Raw genomic sequence first — 21,176 nt, 5'->3', positions numbered from 1 at the left:
GACATACCATGTAAAAGTTCATGACGGATCTAGCTAAGGAGCATCGTTAAAATCAATGGAGACCAATACCGGCTTTGCGTGAAATATGTTTGCGATACATGACCGATCAGCACACACTCGACTTTGGAAACGGAATTACTACCCTAAACTTTGAGTAGAAACCCTGAAACTTAGGACAGTGTTAAATACCACCATCACGACATGACATACCAAGTTTCAAGAATTATCATGGTGTGAAACACCATCAAAATCGACCTGTACCAGCAACGGTCGACTCAACGCATATCACGGTATCCGAGTTCAGATATAGATACGATTGTTACATCACACCTTAGGGGCGAGCAAGCATATTTGCCCCGGTTGCTCGGCCATTTTACGAATAGGAGAGAGTAAAGCAACGTTTCTTTATTGTGCGCAGCTTTGAGAGAATAGATAGTGAAAGCTTGTTATGAGCGCTACCGGGGCAAGCCCCGGCTAGGCATTCACAAAGCGAAAACACAGAAGAGAATTCGATTTTCGCGGAGACTTCGCTATGTATGGGCATTTGCAAGCGAAAGCACAAGAAGAACGCGGGTTTCGCTGTGATCTCGATATATATTGAGCGCTGTGCGTCTATAAATGGTTAAATTGTTATTGAACAGAATTTTAGGTGGGGCAATGCCCCAGTTGCCCTATAGGACGAGCCGCCACTGATTTTACGAGTACTGAAATTATACTTTCCTTCCCACTGAGAGTTATATATCAGCCAAGTTATAGGTTTGATAGCATTTTTCACTGTGGAAGCTTTGAAACATCGCTTGGTCGCATCGCAGCATACGAGATTGTGGTACACAACTATGAATGTTAGTATAAATGACATTCCTGTGAAGTCGTAATTGAGACGCAGCATTGACACAGAGTGCAATGAAATAGGTATGGTCGAAAAAATACCAATTTATCTTTAGTGTGATGTAGAACCGGTATTCTATGCTTTGTGGTCTCTTGAAAGGCACATGTTTGAATTTTGAATTTGCCAACGCCCAATTTTAACGATGCATTATATATTGATAACACTTTTCCTTGTATTATGGACGCGTGTTTTGCGACAGTTGTGGCAGGTCACGGAATTTCGGCTGAAACACGTCATGGCTTTGAGGAGCTGCAAATATTCGGAAGCCTCCCAAGCCGAGATTGATTTGGTCGCTTTTGACGAGTCGGAAGCGGTATTTCGGTGAGTCGGTCAAGTTTGGTTGATTGTATGATAAATAATTTTGTAATTCTCAGAATTCTCAACTCGCTTCAATTAGTTTCGTGGTGTCGTTGTTGATTTTGATGTACGTTATTGGTGTTCAGCAGGGTTGTAAACAAGTCGCAAGGTTCAAAGTCACAAGCTAATCTCACTTTTATAGTTTTGACTCGAGTCAAGTCGAGTCATTTTTCAATTCATCGAGTTAAGTCCGAGTTCAATCCGGTTCAACCCACTTTTTTCAACTCTCCTGGAGTAATATAGAACGACTCGTAGTTTTCCTGAGTCGTAACAATATAAGGTTTATTTTCAAAGTATCTGGACTGATAGACGAAATACTAATCATGTGGTGACTTTACTATTCTTCGAAGTTACAATGAAATGTCTGTCTTGGCCGTCCTAGTCTTGAGTCCTATGACTTGGTTCAGGTCATGCACAATGACTCGAGAACAAGTCGAGGTACAGCAAAAATTGTCCAGGGTCGAGTCATTTTACGAATTTGAAACAATGACTCGAGTCGAGTCACCAAAAAATCGTGACTCGAGTCCGACTTACTGAAGTGGTTACAGACGTGTTCAAAGTAGTTATCGTCGTACTCAAGTAGAAGTAGTGATGTAAATTTCCACTCCAGTAAGAGCGAGTGCCAAGTAAGTAAAAAATCAAGTGTTCTTGGCTTAGAAAACAGAAACTATTCTCTATAATTACCTACAAATATTTACGTTGCCTCTACTTGCCAATGCTGGCGACTTTGACTGCCTTCCAATGTCTTGCGCTTGTAACACGGTGTTCGATTGTTTTTATAGGAAGGCTGAGAGATTGTATTTTAGCGGGGATCAGGTGAAAGCGCACGATATTCTTCAAAAATTACTGCAGACCGATATTGCCGATAAGCCGAATGACAATCACGACTTGCGTCAATGTTCCGCAGAACTTCGTTGCCAGGTATTTAAGAATAATAAATGCGATTTCTCAATAATTATCAGCCATATATAGACACTCGCTTGCAGAGATCCCGATGGCATGAAGACGGGGTTGTAAGGTAACCAAGTCGCAAGGTTCCGAGTCACAAGTCAATCTTACTTTTATATCTTTGACTCGAGTCAAGTCGAGACGTGTTCATTTCACCGTCAAGTCAAAGCCACGGAGCGGAGGTCGAAGTCACTGTGTTTGCTGTTCAGTACCGGTGCCGAGTTCATGTAATGCTCAACCAGGGTTGTAATGATTCGAGTCACCATTTTCTGATGACTCGACTTGACTCGAGTCATTTTCTAAAAATATGGAAACGATATGAGGTCCGATCTCTGCGTGACTGCTGGAGCGTAAAGTTGCTATTGAAATTTCAATAAATTGCAGCTCCAATACGGTGGCGTTCTGAAAAAAACGGCTGCGGCCAAAATTTATTTTTTCGTTTTGCCCTTCAATCTGAGACCACATCAGTTTTAGAGTGCAATTTCCCTTTAACAAATTTGTGTTGAAAAAAATGAAAACATTGCAGATTTTCATGTATTTGGGCTGCATTCTGTTCAACTAGAGCAGCGACAATGCCGCCGCGACGCACTATTTACTGAAAGCGCTATCAACGGCCGGAAAACATTACCTTCATAAATTTTTGGTCAAGTCAAAACTGCTGGTTGCGCAGTTACAGGTGAGCTTAGGTTTTTCTTTGGGATACATTTCGTCTTAATTTTTTATATATGTGACTGCTGTCTCAATACAACTCTGATATGATGTGAACTAAGCTTGTTTTTTTAATTCAATTTCCAAGTTTCTGTGAACTCAGTAATTCTAATGCTACTCTAATGCGGAAAAAATAACTGTGAAGCTATATTCAATCTAATCTGAGGAGTTGAAAATTTTGTAGTTTTCGAACTGTGATAGGTTCCACTCGGATACACTATTACTAGGGCGTTAGGAAGCTAAGCCAAAACGTTGAATTTCAAATATGTTGATCGTCCTTGCTGATGCTCTCTCCCTGTCGCAAACAGATGTATTCCAGCTGTTTCAATAACGCCAAACGAACCTTGCAATCGTGCTTTTACGAATGTCTAACACACGGAACTGCGATGGACAAATGTTGCATGAAGATGGTGGAAGCCAAGTGCACGTTGTTTGCAAACAGCCACCCAACTGTGTCAGGTCTGTACTGTACACCGAGGCGGTCAGTAACAAAGTACTTCTAAATTTTTTGAAGCACTCGGGTAAATCTTGCGTACTAAATTAATGAGAGTGAAATGCTGGTAATCTAATGTGTCAAAAGTTTCTACGTTGTAATGTTAATTCTAATAACCTAATTCCTTGTTTTCCTGAAAATGTTACAGGAGAACTTTATTGAGCCAGGCTTGGTCTGCAGGCAGTTTCTGTTTGCAAGCTTATAAGAACTGGACTTCATTTTTGTTCAATTTCCAAGTTTATGGCAATTCATACATTCTAATTCCCATCTAAAGAGCTTTTTGGAGGTACTGAACTCCAATTTACAATTGAATGATAAATTCATATTGAAATGAACCTGAATATTTTCGGCTGACACTCGTCAGGGTTAATCGTCAGCAAATGGTATTGAATCGAAAAGAACATTATATATCAACAATCGTATCATTAAATATGACGTCACGGCATGAAATCTCGAATGATCATCTGATTCGGAAAAATACTCAGTTGCTAGAATTCTAATCTAATTTAGAAGAGCTGTATATTTTGGAATTGTACAACTTTGCTTTCTATCGTTCAGATATCGATGAGGCCATCGCCGTAATTGAGAAGCTAAATTGGGAATTTGAGAAATTACAAGATCTACACAAAAGGAAAGACGCAGCGTATTATTTAGCAAGGTGAGCGACGCAATAATTCAATATCATTCAGTCGGATTTAGCCATTTCATCAAAATCTTACGTTAATGTGTAGGGCCTATCTGCAATGTTTATTGTTAAGCTTTCTACATTTTACCAGATTGCATCATAAGAAGTCGCTGCTCTTGAAAAGAAGTCAATCGCCAGATCCGGCTTTACTCGAGGACGCCGTCTCGAACAGGAACAAGTTTTCGTCGCTTTTCAAGCAGATCAATTCTGTGTCGTTTGCTAGTCCTACGATCTTGTTGATATGAGTTCCTGGGTCGAAAATCCCAGTTAGTGCTACTGTGGGTGTCGATATTTGGATGTTGATGGAGAAGCGGTTGCGGAACAATGAGATGCATTGACTCATGAAGTCTGATGCAGCCTGAAATGCAGGGTTGTAACAAGTTTCCGAGTCGCAAGTAATCCTCACTTTTTAAGTATTGAGTCGAGTCATTCTCAATTCACCACCGAGTCAAGTCCAAGTTAGTGACTAGAGTAGTGGTTCTCAACCTGGGGGGCGTGAAGAAGCGGTCAACTGAAAAAATTTTTCGTGCTCTGCGCGATTTACCATGTTTCTCTATATATAGACCGAATTTCATATTTTTTAATACTCTCATCAACAGTCATAACCCTCCATGCCATCAAACAATCTGTTGGGGTTGCTAGCATACCGGTTGTATTTTGTGATATAACGATAGGGGGGCGCGAAATTTTTCACTATCATTGGGGCGTGTCTAAAAAAAGGTTGAGAACCACTGGGCTAGAGGGTCGAGTTCGAGTCATTGTGTTCACTGTTTAGTCTTGAGTTCAATCCGGTTCAACGCACATTTTAACTTTGCTTGAGTGATTTAGAATGGCTCGCATTCATAATATTGTAATTATCCTCAGTCCTAACAGTTTCTGGCCAATTTTCCAAGTATCTGGACTGATAGACGAAATACCAATGCTGTGGAGACTTCTCTATTCTTCGAAGTTGAAATGAAATGTCTGTCTGTTCGTAACCTAGTCCCTTATCATACGACTTGGTTAGAGTCATGTACAATGACTCGAGTCGAGTCATTTTACGCTTTAAAAAAATGACTGAAGTCACCAGAAAATCGTGACTCGAGTAGAGTCATTACAACCCTGCTGAAATGAGTTCGATATCTTGGTTAGTCGCTCTGTATATGATGAAAATATTCTCGATGCGTTATCTGTTGCATGCGTGTTTAATTATTCACGTCAAGAGAGACGGAATCTTTATTTGACGACCATGTGGGAAAAACAAACCGTTAGAAATTGAATGAACAAAGTGAAGTTATTGGCAGTACTATTCAGCAGTAGGAGGAGCGGAGAGTCAAAACATTGTATTTCCTTAACTCGCAGGGAAAACTATGGAGATCAGTTCAGGATATGGTGTCAAAGCCTGGCATGGTGGGTTAACTTGCAGGGTTCTGAGAGAGAACAGATTGCCTGGAGTCGAACCCCGTGATGGCTAGTGGCAATCCAGGCTAAAAACAAAGAGCCACTCAGAGTGAGTGATAAGAAAGGAGAGCGAAAAGCACATGTGCGCGCCTACCGCGGCGCGAAAAAAACACCAAAATGACGTCAAGGAGAAGACACGAAATTAAACATTGAGTGGAAAAGAAGAGGGTCAAGTCCTCTCGTTGTCCCGAAAACTACACCAAGCCTTCCAGACCCGATGTGAGCCGCGATGAGAAGCGACTACGGCTCGCTCGGAGACCAGCCTGGACTCGAAAAGAGAAACACCCATCGCCCGTGGGATAGCCAGGTTCCTGGGGTGGTAACTCCCCAGGGACCCGACCGCGAACGTGTGCATCTCCACGGTCTTGGCCGTAGCAAGGCGCAAGGAGTGACAGAGGTCCTCGTACTTAGCGTGTTTCAACTCAACGGCAGCGTCCATGCTGGCTACTCCATTCTCGAAGGGGCACACCACATCGATGACCAAGACCCGGCGAGCATCCGCTAAGATGAGGTCGGGCCTCAGTCGCCTGTTGGCCAATCTGGCGTGCTCCTCGCAAACGCGGTCCACGTCGCATCTGGAAGAAGAAGAAGAGCTTGGTATACTATCCAGGAGCTCCTCAAGTACCGAATTGTGTCTGTTCGTGATGATATCCATCACTGGCATACAGTGGTTCAGTACGTGGGGCAGGGTCTCGGTATGCTGTCCGCACTTGCAGCAGACCACACTTAGCTCCACACGTTTCCTAAACCGACCCCGGATCGACCGGAGCGGCAGAAGATTCAGACGAGCTTTAAGCATCCAGCTACGCTCGACTGCCGTCAGTACGTTGGAAGACCGGAGGAAACGGTTGGAGCTCCCGTACCGGCTGGGGCACTCCACAGTTTTGCCCTGGTCGGGAAGATCCATCCACCGTGTCTTCCAACGTTGGTTCACCTTAAGGTGGAGGAATTTGGTTAAACGACCCAAATCCTGACAGCAGTCGGCGCCCTGTGCCAACTGATAGAGCCCGTCTTCGGTCACGAACCAGCGAGCACCGAGACGCTTAGTAACGGGTCGGACCTCGGTCCAAAGCCCGTGGGCGTCTCCGTATGCTCTGGAATCGTGCCCTGTTAGACTCACGCAGTTTAAAAACTCGACTGTCAGGGTCTCCAACGCTTCTGAGACTCGGCAAGTTCTCCGGACGACCAACGCCAACCTCCCACGCGCAACCGCCCGCACAGAGGGGTCAGTGGAATTGACCATCTTGATGGCCTGGGAAAGCTTCAACACGTCCGCTTCGCAGCAGAGGTTGGGGATTCCCAGACCGCCAGACGTCAGCCCTGCATGGAAGAAGGGCTGAAACGCTCTGTTCGGGCGGCGGAATTCCGCCTTCACCAGCGTGCGGATAATCCAGGCGACGTAGATCGCAACGGAAAAACCTGCGGATTCCCAACTGAAAAAGGAACTTTGGAATAACGAACCTCTTCAGTGCGAGCAGCTTCTGAAAAGAGGTGAGGTGCGACAGAAAAAGCCTGTCACAATAGGCCTCTGGAGTTTTTATGGCCTCACCACCTTTTTCGGTTGCCTGGTAGGCCTACCCCATGTTCTTGCCCAGGTATCGCCAGAAGGAGTCACGATCGAGGACCCGAACCTCGCCACCGTCAAGGCGGAACGGGGCCGAGTCCACGATCGATCGGCTTCCTTTGAATCCCAAGGCAAGAACACGACATTTGGCGGGTTTGAATTTCATACCAGACCACCGAGGAAATTCATCGCACAGATCTAATATGCGCTTGAAGCTGGTCGCGAGACGAAGCACACACACAGGTGTCATCTGCATAACCCTGAACTCTGACAGGTGACGCCCTCCGACGCGGAAAACCGATAACCGCTGCTTTGAAGCCCAGCGACGCCACGCAGGAGAACTTCCATGACCACTTGACCAGGTTGAAAGTGATGGCCGACAAAGGGCATCCTTGACGGACGCCCTTCCCCGCTGGAATGGGGTCAGTCGGACCAGAACTGGTCGTGACTGAAAACACGTTAGACGTGTAAATATCGGCCATCACCTCCACCAGATACTCCGGGGCGTCAAAGTGCCTCAGGACCTCGATCACGGAGCCATGCCGAACGGTACCAAAAGCATTGCGGATGTCAAGCCAGGCAAGATAAATACCCTGCCGTGACGACTTGGCAATGTTGGCATCCGCAAGCAAGGAATCAAACATGAATACGTGCTCGAAGACCCCCTCTCGCGGAACAAACCCCTTTTGCTCCATGGAGACGACATCTCCATCGGATGCCCAGCTCTGGAGACGGCGAGCGATTACGGACGCGTAGATCTTATACAGCGTCCTGGATAGCGCTACGGGTCTCCAATTGCCGACGTCTGGCATGTCGCCGTGGCGGTCCTTCGGAATTAGGATTACCCGCGACGAGCGCCACTCAAGTGGAATTCGTCGGCAACACCTACAGATTTCGAAAAGCTCGGAGAGGATTTCTCCCTTGGGGTCCAAGCGCTTCCAAAATCCATAAGTGAGACCGTCGGAGCCTGGCGAAATACTTGTGTTTAAGGTTGCAAGTACTCCCGCTACCTCTGTCTCGTACCGCGACTATTTCGCGATCCGTACTCCTATTGCCTAAACTTCACCATCTCTGTTACGTAAAACTAAAGTTCTACATAGATATCTCTGCCTTTTTCGTGTCGCGAGTATTTCGTGATCCGTATTTTATCGGCTAAACTTCACAACCTCTGTTACGTAAAACTAAAGTTCTACATAGATATCGCTGCCTTTTTCGTACCGCGACTTTTTCGCGCTCCTTATTTCTATTGGCTAAATACTTCACAAATCCACTATTTTTTCTACGACGTTTCCGCAATTCGTTTCCCTCATTGGCTAAACTTTACAACCATTGTTTCGTACTGCTGTAGTATAAACTCGATCGTTTTCTCGAATAATGTGAGACTCATTTAACAGCTACTAGGACGAACGTATTTTCTTGTCGTTTCCACGTATTTCCACGCAAATACATTCGTGTCAGAGAACTCGCTGTGAATTGAAGAGCTCGCAACAGTACAGGACAACCAAGGCCCACACTACTGCTGCAATGATTATTCAATGAAAATTAATGAAACGAATTCAACAGAGTAAGAAAAAATCAAATATTGTCGCTTCGAATTGTACGGCATCATAAAAATAATCTTTTGATTGTACACCATCGATCAAACATAAGTATCTTATGTGTGGCATCTTGCTCACTACCGTACATCTTTAACCAAACAATGGGGAGGTGTCCATGTGCAGCATACTTGATTTCCATGCATGCAGCAGAATGTGGCTATGCCAAGAGATTCGTCACGAGCTTCCCCAGTAAAGGGAATTTTGATTCACCGAATCCATTGTGCACATATTTCAATTTTTGTCAAAATTCTGTTGGAGGGCATTGACTGATAACCTGCAGCTCATTTTGCAAATTTGCCAAAGCAGCCCATTCTTCCGACGAATCATCAAGTTCATCAAATAATATCACAGAGGGAAATTGCACAGTTAGAGGAATGATTGATTTTCTTTTTCTTTGTGTTGACAAAAATACGAAAGTATGCTGTCCTCGGCAAATGAAAATCTTGCCCGAATCTGCAGAGTGAGTTCAACAAGAAACGACAGAGCTTTATATTTCGCTCTTCATTTTTTCCGAGACTTCCGCTCAAAAATACGGATCCACAGCGCACATAATAATTGCTTGTTACTGCACCAACACATAGAATTGTGGAAAACAAACACAGTCAGAGACACAAAATCGCCTGATTAGCGATAAATTTAGCGTATAATTTGGTAGTCTAGTATTGGAATATTCCTTGTTCGCACAATTGCAGAAAAACACTAGATTAGCAAAATTGTGCGAAAAAAAACACTAGAACACTAGGACGACCGAAAAAACACTAGATCTAGTGTTAAAACACTAGGAGTGGCACCACTGCTCGCGACAAAGTTGAAAATTTTCAACTTTGTCGCGGACTTGCGCAACCCTGTCGCAGACAGCATGTTGCGATGAGTTGCCGGCGACTCCGGTCTGCATGGTCCAGTCGCAGACAGGCGCGATTCTCTCGTTTTATCGGGCCGCGAGCTCAGTGTGCAGCGGGCTTTATGTTATATCTCGAGTTATAGTCTTTTATGTCTGCAGATTCAGTGGCGGCTCGTCCTATAGGGCAACTGAGGCATTGCCCCACCTAAAATTCTGTTCAATAACAATTCTTTACCGTTTATAGACGCAACGAAATCTCAGCGAAAATCGTATTCTTCTAGTCCTTTCGCTTGTAAAGGCACATATATAGCGAAATCTCTGCGAAAATCGAATTCTCTTCCGTGTTTTCGCTTTGCGAATGCCTAGCCGGGGCATGCCCCGGTAGCGCTCATAACTAAGCTTTCACTGTCTATTCTCTCAAAGCCGCGCACAATAAAGAAACGATGATTTACTCTCTCCTATTCATAAAATTACCGAGCAACCGGGGCAACATAGCCTAGTTTAGGGTTACCATATTTTAGTGGGACAAATTCCGGACGCTCTTCAGCGCAGACTAGCGGATTCCAAAATGAGGTATGAGCGAATTGTCGATCAATATGACGTCACACCAGCAACGCTTTGTCTATCGACTAGAAGTGGTCACGTTCCGGAGTATGTGGTTGTGTGTTATAAGTTGTGACCAGCACCGAAGCCACATTTTGTCAGCCCCCTCCCGCCCAAATAAACACTGATCTTGCGCCCACCGTAGGGTAATCGATGCATCTAGTTCGTGGCCCAGCTCAGAATTTGAAGAGCTGATTACTAATTTAAGGTCGGCACATTTGCCCAAACGTACTCAGGGCCTATTTTTGAAGCTGATTACGTTCACCATCTTCGCGAACTCCAGAATATAGGCAAACTACCCCCAGGCTTAGAACCACTATCTTTGAATAAAGCATCCAAACGGCGTAAACCGACCCTATGAATATATCGTTATCTTGTAATTGCGATTACATTTAGACTATTTTTGTAAGTGAATGTAATTTTTATTTATTCTTGATCGCACTGTTTGCGAGGGTATAGTAGTCCCCATATTAAAACCAATACATATTATTCTAAATCGCGCGCAGCGCGAAGAAAAACTTCATGTAGCATAAACCGGCTCAAAATAATATTGTTTATGTGGATTTACAAAAATATTATGAGCTTATTACTTCAAGCCTTCAAAATTCCGGACATTTAGGCATATTTTACAAATTCCTCCCGGACGCAGTTTTAACAGTGAAATTCCGGACATGTCCGGGAAATTCCGGACGTATGGCAACCCTAGCCTAGTTGCCCTTAAGGTGTGATGTAACAATCGTATCTATATCTGAACTCGGTTACCGTCATATGCGTTGGGAGTCGATCTTTGCTGGTATAGGTCGACTTTGATGGTGTTTCACTCCATGATAATTCTCGAAACTTGGTATGTCATGTCGTGGTGGTGGTATTTAACACTGTCCTAAGTTTCAGGGTTTCTACTCAAAGTTCAGGGTAGTAATTCCGTTTCCGAAGTTGAGTGTGTGCTGATCCGTCATGCATCGCAAACAGATTTTACTCAAAGGCCGGTATTGGTGTCCATTGATTTTGACGATGTTTCATACCGAGATCGGTCATGACATTTGGTACGGTGAATCTTAATGTTAGTATCGAACGCTGTACCAAGTTTCAAGTTTGTCACTGAACTATGTTAGTGGTAATTTCGTTTCCTAAGTCGAGTGAGAGCTGACTCGTCATTTATCGCAAACATATTTTACGCAAAGCCGGTATTGGTCTCCATTGATTTTAACGATGCTCCTTATAGCTAGATCCGTCATGAGCTTTTGCATAGTGTGTCTTGATTTTAGTATCGAACGCTGTGCCAAGTCTCGAGGTTGGTACTCCATGATTCGGGCAGCAATTTCGTTATCAAGGTCGAGTATGGTAGAGATGTGTGCTGATCTGACACTTAGCCTACCTAACGCATTGCGGATTTCACGCGAAAGCCGGTGTATCTGTGTTAACGCTAACTGTGTTCCATACTGAGATAGTTGATGACATGATGATATCATGAAACGGTTTACTAACATCCTCGTTTTGCATTCAACTATTTAGTTTTATTTTATATTCTTCAATGTCAATTTCACCGTGCAATTGTGGCCTTCAGGCCATTTGCTTACAATTACAACTCCTGTCAAGCGCAATAGCTGTTTCGTTTTCGATGGCGGCTAACAGCTGATCGCTTGATCAGCCTATTCCTCAGTAAATGTTACGCAAAATTCGGTGTTGGTCTGTTCGTATTAATTTTGACAGTGTACTATACCGAAAACGGTCTTGAGGCTACTTCTCGATGATTTCATGTAACAGTGTACCAATGATATATATACATTGTATATATATCATTGAGTGTACCAAGTTTTCGACTTTCAATCACATATTTACTCGGTAATATATTTTCCAAAGGCGATTTTGCAGCAGACATATAGACACTATAGACCGTAAGCCGTATGTGTCGTGTGACAGTCTCCAGCCTCAAGGCCAAAATCTCCTATGCTGTACCGGGACCGAATTTCCGAGGCTGCTATTGTAGTTCTTCAGAATGATGTTTTGGATTCAATATGACATGTCCAATCTATGAGATAACGATTGCGTATGTGTCCGAACTCGTTGACCTTTCCAGTTAGGCTTACACAATCTCTCGAGTTATAGTCATGAGTTATTTCCATTTCTGCAGATAATTAGTCAGGTGTAGTGCGAACATGAACCGTGTCGAATCTTTGTTCCGCACGCCGTTTACGCAGTTGCCACACTTCAAGTCACAGCTCACCAGCAGACCTCTCGCGGCACATACGTTAAAATCACTGTTGTCGTTTGTGTTACAGGTAGGGTTGCCAGTAGGGATGGTGTGAACGCGAGGTTCACGTTCGCGTTCTGTGTGTGAACCTCGGAAATTTAGAGGTTCACGTTCACAAACGAACCTTGGTAGGTTCTGGACTGTGAACCTATTTCATATATTGCAATTTGCAATTCATTATAACATCTTTTGGTTGAAATTTATTGCATTTCAACTGCAGGCCACTCTATGCATGGCACTGGCATCATAAAAAATCAACACTAAACGAGCATGCACCTTGACATTCTCAAAAATTTTACTTGCTTTGTTTCAAAAGTTTGCTCGAAATATCCAGCTTTCCGTTTGTGAATATTTAGTTACTCTCTGCTGTGAGCTTCACCCCCAATCACACAACACCAAGAGCGACATACACTACATTTGTAGGTAGTCAGCGAATGATGGTTATTCAACCAATCAATGAAATTGATATCGTTGTCTAGTCCGATGTAAAAAAACCTGGCAGAAGTAGGGGTCAATCTTGACTTTATATGTTTATGGTATCATAGAAACCAAATCCGTGGGATTGGGCTGCTGACTACTGCTGTATAAATTGTTAATGCGATAATATCGGTAGCAAGTATAGAAACCTGTTTTACACTCTGCTCAATATCAACGTAGTAATACTCAGACGCCGAATACATTGCCCGTTCTGGCTTAGACCGTTATGGCGTAAGCCTATATTCCCTTGCAAGTACTCGTCGAAATCGTTGGCAAAGCGACGTAAGAGGGTGATTTTATAATATTATTATATCATTTGATTGGCCCAGTTCATACATTTGGCGGCGTTTAAAATGTCCATATGTACTTCAGCATTGTGGAATTGTGTGGCCCGAGTCGTCGCTAGGTATCGCGTACATTAATATAGGCTATCACTTCCCTGAAATGTACGGTTGGAATTAGCAAAATGACGTCACGTGACGTCATGACGTTCACGTCCGCGTTCACACAGAACCTTTCAAAAAGGTTCGCGTTCACACGAACCTGAACCTTTCAGAAGTTCACACCATCCCTAGTTGCCAGTAAATTCGGCCCTCGGTAAATTCGGCCAGGGAATTCGGCCATGACCTCTGTAAATTCGGCCCTCCGAGAATATTGTATTAAAATGTATTACCAACCGTTAACATGAATTAATTACATAATTATACTATTATTTGGTGATTTGGATCGCAGGGTATGCGTGGATCGCGTAATCGTGGGAGATAGCGCGGATATTCACGTGGTACTCGGTAAATTCGTCCCTCGGAGAATTTTGTATAAAAATGTATTACCAACTATTAATGGGAATGAATTATATAATTATATTATTATCAAGTGATGTGAAGGTCAGGGTATGCGTATATCATACAGTCACGGGAGATAACGCGAATATTTACGGGGCTGAATTTACTGAGGAACGAATTCAATCGGTAAATTCGGCCCTCGGAGAATTTTGTGTAAAATTGTATTACCAACTATTAATGTGAATTATATTACATAATTATATTATTATCAAGTGATTAGGAGGTTAGGGTTAGAATTAGGGTTATGATTAGGGTTAGGTTAGTATTAGGGTTAGGTTAGGATTAGGTTAGGGTTAGGTTAGGGTTAAGGTTAGGTAATGTTATTGTTACCCTGGCCCTGGCCGAATTTACCGGGGGCCGAATTTACCGAGGGCCGAATTCACCGAAGGCAGAAGTGACCGAGGGCCGAATTCACTGGCCGAATTTACCGAGGGCCGAATTTAAAGGAAATCTTACCGTACCACCAAGTTACTTGTTTACGTTGGAAAACGCCATCGTGACGTCATCTTGATGTCGCTTGCAGCCCTTGCCCCACCACCCGATATTGTCACGAGCCGCCACTGCGTCACTAGATCTACTGTATTTTGACTTGACCTGGTGTCCTTCATCATCATCATCATTGGTTTATTAGCAATTTTATCAGTTCAATACACCACAAAAAATGCGACACAATGAAAGAAAGGAAGATGTCGAAGCGACTAGGTTGTCTATGGAATCTGACACCCACCTTGGCCTAGGCGATGTAAAGAGGAGGCATGCACACTGAATGAAAGTGCATTTTCTTTCGAAATTCGGCAAATCTAGTGTTCTTTTACTGAAAAAAATTGTAACAGGATGCTATTTTCATGTGCTTCGAATAATTTATACTGGTAGTATACTTGAAGAGATAGTAATTAGTATCCGTCTAGATTTGCTCATTTAGTACAATAGCGACCAGTCCTACATGTACTGTAGAATATGGAATTGCAACGGCTATCAGTGTGCAAAGAAAATGCTCTCTATACCCGCTGCTATTGTTATGTGCGTGCGTGCGTGTTTGTGTGTGTGTGTATGTGCGTGGGGGGGGGGGGCGTGCCTCACCAGCCATGAACCTCACCGCACGTCACTGCATACAACTATATTTCAGACGCTGAAGAAAGTAGATTTAGCAAATGCAACTCATACGCCGCGATTAATATACGAGATATAATTTCATGGATGAACGTCGCGGACGATCACAGGAGATCTATGCAATACTGATGAAATATGTTTGATCCTCTTTCCATGTGGAATTTATATGATCCTCGAGGACACGATCGTTCCAAATAGATAATATTGCCGAATTTATCCGTATTCTGAATTGACCAAATGACCATGCTCATCGTCACGTCACTCCAGATGTTTCCAGTAGGCCTACCATCGATTACCGGTATTTTCAAATATTGAGCTTCGTTCGTTCAACGTGAGGTCACGCAGCTCCGTATTAGAAATTTGGCTTCAGTAAGCCGTGTCTTATAAAAGGCTTAGAAGTATAGGCTCTGCTACAAGTCGTCAGCGACGGAATCAAAGAATATCTCCTTGGAGTAAATGACCATCGCAGTCGATGAATCCAATGCAGTGCACGGCCCGGTCATACTGGAGTTGCGAGTGAATAATGAATTCAATGAGTTCAAGTTGCTGTATTTTGTTAGTATAGCCATCTCACGTGGTTATCTAATTCCTGCTTGTATGACGGTTGATCCAATGAAAGGTAGATATATGCAGGGCCGTAACAGCACTTCGTCAGCCCCCCCAAAGCGTTGGTTTTGGGCCCCCATATGATGATAATCGAACTTCTGGGGAGTTCGCCTCCCAGACCCGGCCCCCTCAGGTTATACACTACTTATCATCTATATTCAGGCCCTTAGCTGAATCTGCTTATTGCGCCTGCTCGCGCCAAGCGCGAAAATTTATTATAATTCATGATCGAATCGGTCAATATGCTCGGGAATTGCATACATATTGCTATCAATTTTTATCCTCTCTCTGCTCACGTAACCAGATTTACAGGTAGAGCTGAGTGAGGTGTGTTTGAAAAGGTAGGACCCCTCAATAATAATTAAACTTCTTCGGGCGTATACCCGTTGGCAGGAACGAAACAGCACTTCGCCAGGCCGACCAAAAAAAACTTGGGTCTTGGACTCCCATAGGGTGATAAACCTATCCCCAATCACGTTGTTCGCATTTGCCACGTATTGCGACAGGCGTGGCCGTCCGTTAGTCTGCGATAGTATACGGCTAGGGTCGGCAACCTACGGCCCGCGGGCCGGATCCGGCCCGCCAAGCGAAATCGATCGTCCGGCCCGCGACATAATAATTAGTTATCACAATAATACGGCCCGCCGCTTCATAATGAGTTTCTATCTGCAGTGCAGCGCTGCATGAAAAAATGCGGCATTGCTATGATATAATAGTAGCCTACATCGTATTAGTCTATTGTTACGCCATAAAACGAAGGTGGTTGAAGTAGGAGATGGAGAATGGAGATAGACTAGACTGGATCAGTGCTTATGCTTATCAATCGGGTGTATCTCGCAACCGAAGGTGTTCCATGCTTTTTTAAAGGGCTAATCACTCTAACGGGGTGAGACAATAAAGGTGTTCTTCCTTTGCTTCAAAAACGCTTGGAGCATCTCAGACGCAATGACGGAATCTCAAACTATTCAATTATAGATAACTAGCCTCCGTATGTTAGTTAGCCTGTCTATGGTTTGATTTTCCAGAAGGCATTGTGTGCCAAGACAAAAAACCTGAATAGTGTTTTGGTCACAATGGGGAAAACTGTTAATATGATTTTTGTCTCATCAACTGAATCAGTTACGCCAGATATTACTAGAAGCAGAGAATCAATATGGCGATGTCATGTAGGCCTATATCTGTCATGTTCGCTCATTGAGTCGAGCAGCTATGCTTACACGAGTGTATGAACTGGGAAATGAAATAGCAACTTTCCTCGAAAATACAAATATCGCCGACTCGTAATCTTGTAATCAAAAATGGGTATCTCATCTTGCTTTCCTGGTACATTTAACGTCACATCTGAACAAATTGAACTTGCAACTTCAGGGGGAAAACAACTACATACACGAGACGTTGAGGCGCATTCAAAACAAATCTGTGACTCTGGAAATGTCAACAGTACAAAGACAATTATGCTCACTTTCCTATACTGGAGGAGAGAACCTAGTACCAACATTACATTTGTAACTGTGATACGCAGGCCGTGTTATTTTTGGCATTTCAGGAGTCAGATGCCAAAACTGCCGAAAATAAAAATTTGAAAATGCCAAAAATAAGCAATTTTTGGCATATGCCAAAAATAACACAGCCTGCCAAATAGTGTATTTCGTTCATGGTGTTGTGTTACCAGGACTGCGTTACAAGCGAGAAGATCGTTTGTGAAAGGCAGGTTTCTTAATCTGGGTCCAGCCCACCCATTAGGGGTGAAACCATGGTGTCCTAAATGTTGTGGGCACAGGGAGATTGAACGGCTGACTGCATTTGGTTTACGTCATACTTTCCATTTGTCCAAAGGCAATTTTATGACCATTTTTGACCGGCTTGTCGAGCGCTAAATTTGATAAAATGGGTATCAATGAGAAGCTGCCGCAGTACTGATTATTAAAATATAAATTATATTCTGCTCGTGAAACTGGAACTACCAAAATCAAGAACGATTTTTGCATTGTGATCGAGTTGAAAATTGTGATGCAACAAACTGTCTGGCTATTTCTGAGCTGCATAGTCTCGCTTTGCCAGGCAGTCTTGTTACGTCAATGTTCTTAAACAAGCTAACCTTCCAAGGCCTCTTCCATGCGAGTTGGTAATATTAAAGCCACCTGAAGTGAAAAAATGTCCTCCGGAAATATATCGGTAGCCTGAAGGAGAAATGATAGTCGGGCTACTAAATAGAATGTGTTGAAACACAACACAGGAAACTCCTGGAAAAGGATCAGGAAGAAAATTATTTCCGCGATGAGATCGATGGCACTGGCGAAGTGATCTCTTTTCATGATGCATGGAAGCCGGTTCGGCCCTCCAAAGATTTTGAAGCTCTGAAAACCTTTTGTGGATGACTGGCAACATTCTTCCCCTCAGCAGCTACAGTTGAAGCCGATATTTCCCAGCTTCGCTGGGCGAGGAATGAATTTAGGAGAAACTTAGCTGACCTGAGTTTGGAAGCACTGCAACAGTGCAAACGATTTAAGTCTATTCAACAGCTGTGACAATCAGCTGTTAAGCGTGTTTGTTAGGCTTTCATTTCTTTTTTTGTTTATTGGCACCGATTCCGATGGATACTGCACATTTTGTGGTTTGGTTTGATATAATTAACCAATGAAATCGTTAGGTTTTTTCATCTCTTATTGTTTGTTGGCACTGATTATACGTAGATGCTGCACATTTTGTGGTGTCTTTTGACAAACTAGCCCAAATATAGCGTTTTTGTGACTAATTCGAGGCTGAAACTATCTATTTAGAGGACGATGCCAAAACTGCCAAAAATAAAAATCGAAAAATGCCAAAAATAAGTTATTTTTGGCAGTTTTGGCTTATGCCAAAAATAACACGGCCTGGTGATACGAAATTTAACTACTGAATATTCACCCGCTTTCCGACATTCCTTCTCTACAAAATGAATTCTGACTATTCAGTACTCTGTTTAATGTGGACGCCAATACCATTGCCTGAAAATGTCAAATGGGCCTTTCTGAAATGCGATGCAGTTGAATTGAATGACAAATTTCATACAAAGAGCATATCGCTGCATGACTTTGACAAAGAGTACGTTCTTGAAATTGGTCTTTATCCCAGCTTGACCAGCAATGCAAAAGAAATTGCATCGATTTTTGGAAGCACGTACGCATGTGAACAATAGTTTTGAACAATGAAATTCACGAAGAGCAAGCTATGATCACGTATTTCGGACGTCCATTTTGAATAGGGCCTGATTCTTGTTTCATCTGACTTGTTACTAGAAGTTGAAAACCTTTCACAAAGCAAGCTGCGTCAATTGTCACAATTATTCTGTGTCGTTGAAGTGTAAATACATGTGTCTTCGGATTGGTATGATTGATATTGCAGCAATGTAGGATAATATACCGAAGTGAGCGTAAAATATAGTACCAAGAAAAAATCCGGCCCGCCAAAAGGTTGTACACCCGAAGTTTGGCCCGCGACTAACAAAAGGTTGCCGACCCCTGGTATACGGCAAGTCCGTTGTCTACGGATATCAGCTTACAGTTTATACTTAACTGGCACTTCCGCAGTAGCTGACACGAACGTCCTGTGTTCTGTGCAGCTCTTGACTGGCAGTTCAATAGAGACGACAACAATTGCCTTTTCCAGATATATTGTACAGGTGGATAGTAATTTGGATAGTTTAAATAGTAAGTACAGCGTACATGAGTCTTGAAAAGACTAATCTGAGTCAATTATACGATATGCGCTAGGTCATATACCAGCGATAAGTCACGTGATATAGCATTATACCATAACTCAGGGCCGGCCAACCCGTGGCCCGCGAGAAGGTTTTGAGTGGCCCGCGAAGTAATTTTAGAAATTGGTAATATTACCAAAAATGGATTGCCAGATTGTGAACTTGCATGGGCCATGGCCAACCAAAAATTTGATTAGTCCGGCCGCAGCACTGGGGATGTGACGCCTAACATGTCAGTTTCAACGCATTGGCAGATCCATGAGCCAGTCAAATTTTGATGGATCTTCTGCGGTAGATTTGTCTAAAGTAAAAAAGAAATCACGCTTTCCGCAATATGTTGTCACTCGATTTCTTGCTTTTAATATTTTTACCCCTCCTGAAAATGAAAGAACGCCTGATGTACGATATTAAGGCTAATTATAATCGCAATTACGAGAGAAAGTGTCGTCCAACATGCGACCTTGCGTTTGCGCCCGCAAAAAGACCGTCGACGGTGAAACATAGGCATAAAATGATTGACGCATAAACGCATGTTGGCCGAAACTTTCGATATCGATATGTCCAGGTATCGAATAGTCCAGTTCTTGCAAACTGAGCCCAGCAATATACAGCAGACCAGCAATATATACTCAAGAAACAATAATATTGACCTATAAACTTTGAAAAATTTTCGCGCTTCGCGCGGCTAGTGGCCCGCGCGATGATTGGCCCTTTAACCGAAAAGGTTGGCCATCCCTAACAGATAGGAGAGAGATGGAGCCTGAGCTCTCACAGTATTTAGTCGTACTGTATAGTGAGCCAGCGCTAGGCGCGCAAATTTTGCATATATATTGCAATCAATTTCTTTTCCTCTCTGCTCTGCAGATTTACCGGTAGAGCTGAGTGAGGTGAAACTGTAGGACCCGTTGGTATGACTCCGTAACATGATGTTATTTCGTGACCTCCTGTCTGCTATATCAAAAATATAGAATCGCCCAAACGTAGAGCGAGATAGTGTAATGGTTATGCGTCCGGCTTCTCGAACGGTAGGTCGTGAGTTCGATCCCCGGCCGGGTCATACCAAAGACTCGAAAAATGGTATCCGCAGCTATCCTGCTAGGCGCTCAGCAATCAAGGATAGCATGGAGGAGAAAAAAACGGGGGCGCAGACTATAGATGACCTCATGGGGCCGTATCGCAACTCCGTCGTCAAAGCATCTCGATGGTGCAGGCGAAAAAGAATATCATATCTCTCTCTCTCTCTCTCTCTAGGCTACCAAACTAAAAGATGCACACAATTTCAAATTGGTATTTCTTCATTGGCATATAATTTTTCCCTGCGGGATGGTATTTGTCTTGTGAGGTTCAGATTGCCAAGACAGGAACATTCGGCGCCAGTCATTTAGGCGCCTAATTAAACCTGTATATGTATTTTGTATATATAACGAAGTTAACGGTAAACATAAGGGCAGTCCTTTTCGGCCAAGGTTTTCACGCTGTCGATCGTTCTGGCACACTTCTTGGAGTCGCATGTTACATGGCCTAAAACTTCATATGTCTTGGTGCATCGTGGCCCGGTAATGGCCAACGTCGATATGCTCATTTCTATAAATCTTGCGTCTTTTTTCTTGGGGAAGAGTACCCCCAAATCAAGATACTTGGCAACTTGAAATCGCGCATAGCGCGAAAAATTTTTCAAAAAGTTGCATACATTTTCAAAAAATACTCTGTAATTTATGCTAATTCACGAAATAATTTTGGGTCCCCTTCGAGCTCGGGCCCCCTCCCCCAATAGGGGGGTTTGGGGTGTGGCAGTTACGGCCCTGGATCAATGTTGAAACGACTTGAGGTTCTAGTCTTTGAAATCGACACCCATATGGGCCTAGGCGATGTAACGAATGAGTCATGCACACTGGATAATCCCGTTTGTGCGAAAAATTATCGAGACGACAGATTTCGCGTCGTTGGGACTCTTGGGAGTGGCCGTTCACACTTTCATTTGTGTGCCTTGGAATCGACTTTGATCAAAATACACCAGCCAAGGCT

The 21,176-nt window shown here is 43.4% G+C and overlaps 2 protein-coding genes across 3 annotated transcripts; one reads left to right on the top strand and one right to left on the bottom strand.

The window, feature by feature from the left end:
- Window positions 1–1,069: 1,069 nt before the first annotated feature.
- LOC145450446 (uncharacterized) lies at window positions 1,070–4,356 on the top strand. Of its 2 annotated transcripts, none has more exons than XR_013918488.1 (4): window positions 1,070–1,210; window positions 2,029–2,167; window positions 2,721–2,870; window positions 3,211–3,349. XR_013918488.1 is itself a non-coding variant. In XM_080328974.1 (4 exons), exons 2-4 carry the CDS (start codon window positions 3,211–3,213, stop codon window positions 4,323–4,325), a joined length of 405 nt encoding a protein of 134 aa, XP_080185100.1. In that variant the 5' UTR covers window positions 2,728–2,870; the 3' UTR covers window positions 4,326–4,356. The 2 variants fall into 2 exon arrangements, 1 of the variants encoding a protein (XP_080185100.1); XM_080328974.1 differs by lacking the exons at window positions 1,070–1,210; window positions 2,029–2,167 and adding exons at window positions 3,954–4,053; window positions 4,172–4,356 and having other exon boundaries at window positions 2,728–2,870; window positions 3,211–3,361.
- Window positions 4,357–5,689: 1,333 nt separating this feature from the next.
- On the bottom strand, window positions 5,690–7,250 carry LOC145450086 (uncharacterized). The gene is made up of 2 exons (XM_080328570.1): window positions 7,099–7,250; window positions 5,690–6,953 (listed from the first exon to the last, which is right to left on the bottom strand). Exons 1-2 carry the CDS (start codon window positions 7,248–7,250, stop codon window positions 5,690–5,692), a joined length of 1,416 nt encoding a protein of 471 aa, XP_080184696.1.
- Window positions 7,251–21,176: the final 13,926 nt, after the last annotated feature.

The sequence above is a fragment of the Botryllus schlosseri genome, chromosome 11 (assembly GCF_051294905.1).
Source record: "Botryllus schlosseri isolate E-star chromosome 11, Bs_hap1, whole genome shotgun sequence".
In the NCBI taxonomy this organism is placed as follows: domain Eukaryota; kingdom Metazoa; phylum Chordata; class Ascidiacea; order Stolidobranchia; family Styelidae; genus Botryllus; species Botryllus schlosseri.
This window is presented reverse-complemented; position numbering and strand designations above follow the sequence as displayed.

Coding starts and splice junctions, on each gene's coding strand:
- LOC145450446 (XM_080328974.1), top strand. CDS start 3,211: ATGTATTCCAGCTGTTTCAATAACGCCAAACGAACCTTGCAATCGTGC. Junction 3,362..3,953: donor CAGCCACCCAACTGTGTCAG/GTCTGTACTGTA, acceptor TCTATCGTTCAG/ATATCGATGAGGCCATCGCC. Junction 4,054..4,171: donor GCAGCGTATTATTTAGCAAG/GTGAGCGACGCA, acceptor ACATTTTACCAG/ATTGCATCATAAGAAGTCGC.
- LOC145450086 (XM_080328570.1), bottom strand. CDS start 7,250: ATGAAATTCAAACCCGCCAAATGTCGTGTTCTTGCCTTGGGATTCAAA. Junction 6,954..7,098: donor TACCTGGGCAAGAACATGGG/GTAGGCCTACCA, acceptor TTCCTTTTTCAG/TTGGGAATCCGCAGGTTTTT.